Genomic DNA, 5,909 nt, shown 5'->3' with positions numbered 1-5,909 from the left:
AAACCAGCCATCACCATACACTCAAGGGAGAGCTCTGGCATGGCAGTATTCAACCCCTGATCTGCATGCAACAAACCCTCCAACTATACAATAACCGGTTTTCTGAAACCTCTAACTGTGTCAGGGTTTTGAAGGAACCCAGTAAAGCCACCCAGGTTGAGTGTGGCTGCAATAATGAGTAGTCGTACCCCCCACCACACATACACACATACACGCATTGTAAAGCGCTTTGGGTTTCTTAAAAAGTCCTAGATGAATGCAATCAATCAATATTGTTTTTGCTACAAGTGCATTTATACTGAATATCAAGCACGACCTAAACAGTTGTACAAGCTCCATTTGTTTGTTTAATCATTTATTTGTTTCCCCCAACACAAATATCTCCACAACTGGGACTGGCCTGGTTGCCGAGCGACACATAAACATTAACAGATTACAAATCAAATCATTCTAGATATTTCAAATACTAGATGATTGAGTTAACAGCTTAGGGTTTTGATTGTAATAATAATAATAATAATAATAACAATAATAATAATTGATCAGTTATTTGTAGCGCTTTTCTAAATACTGAACTCTGTCTTTTGATAGAAATCAACCATACCTATTCATTGTTTCTTGCTATTAAGTTATTGTAAAAGTTGATGAAAACATACAGGCCTTAAAATATTTTTTATATTAAGACCATTGCCTGTGTAAAAGTGTCACAGTATATCTAAGACCAAAAAAAGCAGAGGTTTGGGCGGGACGTAGCTTTTCAAAAAGTGGGAGCATTACATGCTTGTTATATATTACAGAAATAACAAATATGAAATGGAGCATGTGACATTTATACATAATTTCTACCCATAATTAATTTAACATTGGTGTAGCACCTATAGTGCGGTTGCTCCTGACTGTCGAGACAAAAACACACTCAAACAGCGTCATAACTTTTGCAGATGATGATGCACTCTGGCAGGGCTTGGTGACCGTTAAAAATCACACAGATATCGGTTCCCCCCGATAAACTTTCGAAGCGAACGAGTGGATCGTCACCAACAGGAGGAGGCATGATAAGGTCACGTTTACCCGGGGTGGACTTTCCTGTCAGCACCTTGGCTTCAACGTAGTACTGATACACATCCTGATGGCTCTGCTCTCTCCACAGGTCCACTGCACCCCTCACGCTGCCGGAAAAATAGATGCCCTCTCCGTACTTGGGATCTGTGAGTGAAGGGGGCATTGCAGTCAATCACCACAACCCATACAGATGTTCTTTCAATATTAAAACATTATTATTATTGTTATTTAAGCATACTTTTATCAAAAGTGTCTTGAGTGAAGATGAAAGTGAATTCACGATACATGCCATTGAGGAGCAGGGTACATTGTGTACAAACCCCAGACCTTTCGACCGGGAATCGAACGCACCACACTACACCCCCCCTGCCCCCACCCCAACTCAGCATTTTCTCGGCGCAACATCTAGGTAAACTGTTTATGAACTTCACATTTATTGACTGACATACCAGAAGGTGGTGCGTATTCCCTCTGAAATCCGATGTCCTGGAGCCTGGAACAAAACTGTGCAGGTATGCGATGGTACATTCTCCGAGGGGGAGACGATGAGCCCAGCTGTTTTTTCTTAAGCTCAAAGACCTCCATGAGAGCAGCGTTAACAACTGGCAAGATCTACATTGGAAATATGCCAAAAAAAGTTTGGCATATTTTTAAACAAGTTACACAGGGAGTAACAGCATACTCTGCTTCTTTATAAATGTCTTAACTTGGAGTATTAATAGTCTTTTCTGGGTATTTTTGTATTGTTAGTTCATATTTTGTGAAACCATATGCAAGCTTTCATGTTTTCTCTCACTTCTTTACTTTGTAGTAAAAAGTTTCTTACCCTCTGAATGGATAGCCCCTGTTCTTTGAATTGATGCTCTCTGTCCCCTGGGTCAATCGACGCTGCATCAGACATACTTCCTCTAGTTGGCGGCATGGGCATGTGGGCCTTGACCCCTCTCGCAAACTCCTTCTGGACGGCACAGAGCAAGGTCTCTGCCTTCAACACATGCACAATGACATCTTTCGGCGACTCCGCCTGGACTTTTATTTTGGCACAGCCCTTCTCGAAGAACTCCTCAATCCAAGTGGCCGGTGCAGCGCCGCTGTTCAGCTGGTGGAGCTCCTCCACGCCGAGGTACTGGATGAAGTTATTGTTGACCGTGGCTGTGCCAGAGCAACGGAGGAGTTCCTCCAGCCAACTCCTGGCCTCCTCGTTTGCTTCGATCGAAGCACTGCTCATCCTGACTTCTGGTGCTGAAGATGTATTCTGCTCATCAAATCCTAATAAGCACAAAAAAACAACCAAAGAGTACAGCAAGCTTTCAGTAACATATCTAAAATATTTGTAATGATGTGAAGGATTTTAATGTGGCTTTCGTCTCACCCCGTGATAGCCCAGTATCAGAGCCGGGAGAGCTCTGTCCCTGGAGCCCTCTTATTTTAGCTTCAAAGGCCTAACGGGAAGAGATATTTATATCATACTTTTTTCATAAGGTTATGATATAAACTATATCATACTAAGTGGTAAGGGTAGAACCCTAAAACAGCCCGGATGTCTTGTTGTTCAACAGTGATACATTCTAATTGTATTTAATCTATCAAAGATTTGACACGATCTATGTGAGTTGGATGGAAGGACGGCACGTCTTTGAAATAACTACACTCTCGCACTAGAATACGTTACCATGAATGTGTCATTTTCAGGAGGATGTATGACAAAGTCAACCTCCATCTTTGTTTGCATCTTCTGGGCACTGTCTTCCACTGCCTTTGTCATAATCTGGGCCACCTCTTGTTTAGTGAAGCCCAGATGGCCAGTGCCGATAGCCGGAAAGGCAATTGACTTGTGTCTCTCAGCGTTTGCCATTTTTACGCATTCTTGTATAGCATTGTAAAGGATCTGGGAATCGGAATAATTAGACAAATGGTTATGAGAGGACGTATTATACTTTTACACACACAGACACACATGCACACATCTACCCCACTGCATATACAAACACAAACAATCTCACACACATACATACATACAGACACACATGCACGCAATGTACGCAACAAGGCACTCTCCCTCACACACACACACACACATACAACAAAACATGTAAGAAAATACACACAAAAAAACGTACGCATATACACAAAGAAAGACATGCACACACAAATACACACAATATAGATTTCCCAAGCATGAGCACTCTCAGGATAGATTTAAATGTATTATCCAACTAGGTGTAAGTGAGTCTTTAAATTACATGGTTTGGTTTTTTGGCTTTAACAGAGTAACGGAAATTGTTAAGATACAAATATATTGTTATTATAATTTGCTGTAGTTACCTCTCCAGCCCTGTCCACACCTTTTACAGGAACCAAAGTGTGATAGACATCTTTACATCCAAGACCATAGGAGTTTGTCTTCAACACAAGGGGAAGGGATTTCTTTGCTATTTTATACTTTTTGTCAATTTCTTCTTGCATTTTGCTCCCAGCCTTCTTCAGGATGGCTTTGGAAACTTCTCCATTTGATAGACAAAGATTATCTCCTGTTGTGTTCACAATGACGTCGGTCTGAGAGGGGAGGACAATAAAGGATAGGGAAAGTGATGCATTATGAAAATGATCTTACATTTCCCGCACACTGACAGTAGTGGATGATGAGGTATATCATTAGTGTTCCTTTAGCATTAGTGTTTAAGGAAATTCATCAATCACACTGTAAAAATATAAAATATATAAAAATACATCCTATGACTTACTGATAATAAATAAAGATGTATGCTCACCTCCTGTTCCTGAATGTAACCCTTCCTGAGGGTCAGATGGACATTCCCGATCTGAACAGTCAGGGGGGTTTGAGACGTTTTGGATCCGCTCGTATTGGTTTTGCTCCGGGCCGCTTGGCTGACTGGTGCATTCATGCTGCCAAATGCTTGACGGCAGGCTCTTTCCATTTCTTTAACAGCAGGCTCGTCATTATTCACCAGGACGATTTCGCATAGAATACCTCTTTGGTATCCGCATTCAATGTATTTTCTCACCGTGTCCACGATGATGTCGGTGCATTTATCCACGGGGAAGTTAAACACCACAGAACTCAAAGCAGGAATGGCCACAGACTTGAAATTGTTCTCTTCAGCCCTATCAAGGATGCTTTTCACTGTTCTCTTCAACTGCGGTTCAGCCCATTGAACATCATAGCTAAACCAGGACCAGGTGATAGACGTGGGCCGACAGCATGAATTATCTTCTGTTATGGGAGACACCCTGGATTACCGATAACTGCATCTCCTGTTTTCAAAGCACCATTCCTCTTTATATATTTGTCACTGTCACTCTGTATGTCAGGGCCGCCCGCCTCACAGAGTGCCAGAGCAGGACCACCATAATGTGGCGGATTCTCATTGGCAACATTGACGACAGCGCTGTGTGGAAACTGGGGAGGTCAGCCTTCCACACAGACACCTGTGTCCCTTTGAGTAGGAAGGAAAACCTTTTCTCTGCAGCCATTGGTTGATTTCTGGACTGTGCAAAGTCTTCGCCCATAACAGAGTCCATACCAAGGACATCTATGCTGCACTCATATTTGTATTTTAGGACGTCTTTAATGGCAGGACCGCATTGTCTCAGAATGTTGATCCCATTCCCATCAAGAGGCATTTTCAGTTGGTTTGTCTTTGTCATATTGAAGAAATGGCTTGAATGAGGTGTGCGCTAGAAAAAAATGAATATTAAAACATTATTTGTGTCAGTAATGGGTTATGTTTCAAACAAAAACCCTTCTAACTACAGCTGAAAACAAATACACCCGTTGCAAACCCTGCCAATTCTAAAAAATACCCCAAATTAACATGAATCTTCTGATTGTAGTTTTCTAAATGCATCTAATAATAATAATAATAATAATATCTTCATTTTATAATGCGCTTTTCAGGTACCCAAAGTCGCAGATTACAAAGTCATAGGGGGGGGGGGGGGGGGGGGTATTACAGACAGGGGGACAGTACAAGCAGGACACATGTACATATACAGGCAAAGAAGTGGGGGGGGGTATTACAGACAAGGGGGACAACGCAAGCATACACAGCACAGGCAGAGAAAGAAAAACAAAACAAAAAAAAAAAAAACAGAGTTATTGAGATGTAACGGGGTAGAAGTGTAGGCAGTTATGGTGTCTAGGGATAGGGAAGATCATAGGCTTGGGTGAAGAGGTACGTTTTGAGGCGGGACTTGAATGTTGTGAGTGAGGGAGAGTGGCGAACAGATTGGGGGAGGGAATTCCAGAGTCGGGGTGCTGTGCGTGAGAATGCTCTGTCGCCAAAAGTTTTTAATCGGGATATTGGTATAGTCAGGGTGAGAGTGGAGGAGGAACGGGTGGCTCGGGAGGGGCGGTGGGGGAGGAGGAGGTCAGACAGGTAAGGGGGGGCTAGGTGGTGAAGAGCTTTGAAGGTGAGGAGGAGTATTTTGAAGTTGATGCGCTGCTTGATGGGGAGCCAGTGGAGAGAGTGGAGAACGGGAGTGATGTGTTCACGGGACCGGGTGTGGGTGAGGAGGCGGGCAGCAGAGTTTTGGACCATTTGGAGTCTATGGAGGGAATGGGAGGAGATGCCAGTAAGGAGGGAGTTGCAGTAGTCGAGGCGAGAGGAGATGAAGGCATGGATGAGGGATTCAGCGGCAGGGGGGGGGAGGCAGTGTCTGATTTTGGCGATGCGGCGGAGGTGGAAATATGAGGTCTTGACGATGTGGCTGACATGGGGAGTGAAGGTAAGGGTGGGGTCCATGATGACACCGAGATTGCGTACCAGGGTGGAGGGGGTGATGGTTGAGGAGTCGATGGTGAGTGAAATGGGACCAGTTTTATT

General features: G+C 43.4%; 1 protein-coding gene across 1 annotated transcript; it reads right to left on the bottom strand.

Moving 5' to 3' along the window:
• Positions 1-327: 327 nt before the first annotated feature.
• Positions 328-4,722, bottom strand: LOC115532945 (protein mono-ADP-ribosyltransferase PARP9-like). The gene is given in 9 exon segments (XM_030343046.1): positions 328-1,206; positions 1,512-1,674; positions 1,889-2,331; positions 2,435-2,504; positions 2,735-2,950; positions 3,388-3,618; positions 3,834-4,262; positions 4,265-4,476; positions 4,479-4,722. Coding segments are annotated over 9 exon segments (2,283 nt in total). The 5' UTR covers positions 4,708-4,722; the 3' UTR covers positions 328-916.
• Positions 4,723-5,909: the final 1,187 nt, after the last annotated feature.

The sequence above is a fragment of the Gadus morhua genome, chromosome 20 (assembly GCF_902167405.1).
Source record: "Gadus morhua chromosome 20, gadMor3.0, whole genome shotgun sequence".
NCBI classification, from domain to species: domain Eukaryota; kingdom Metazoa; phylum Chordata; class Actinopteri; order Gadiformes; family Gadidae; genus Gadus; species Gadus morhua.
This window is presented reverse-complemented; position numbering and strand designations above follow the sequence as displayed.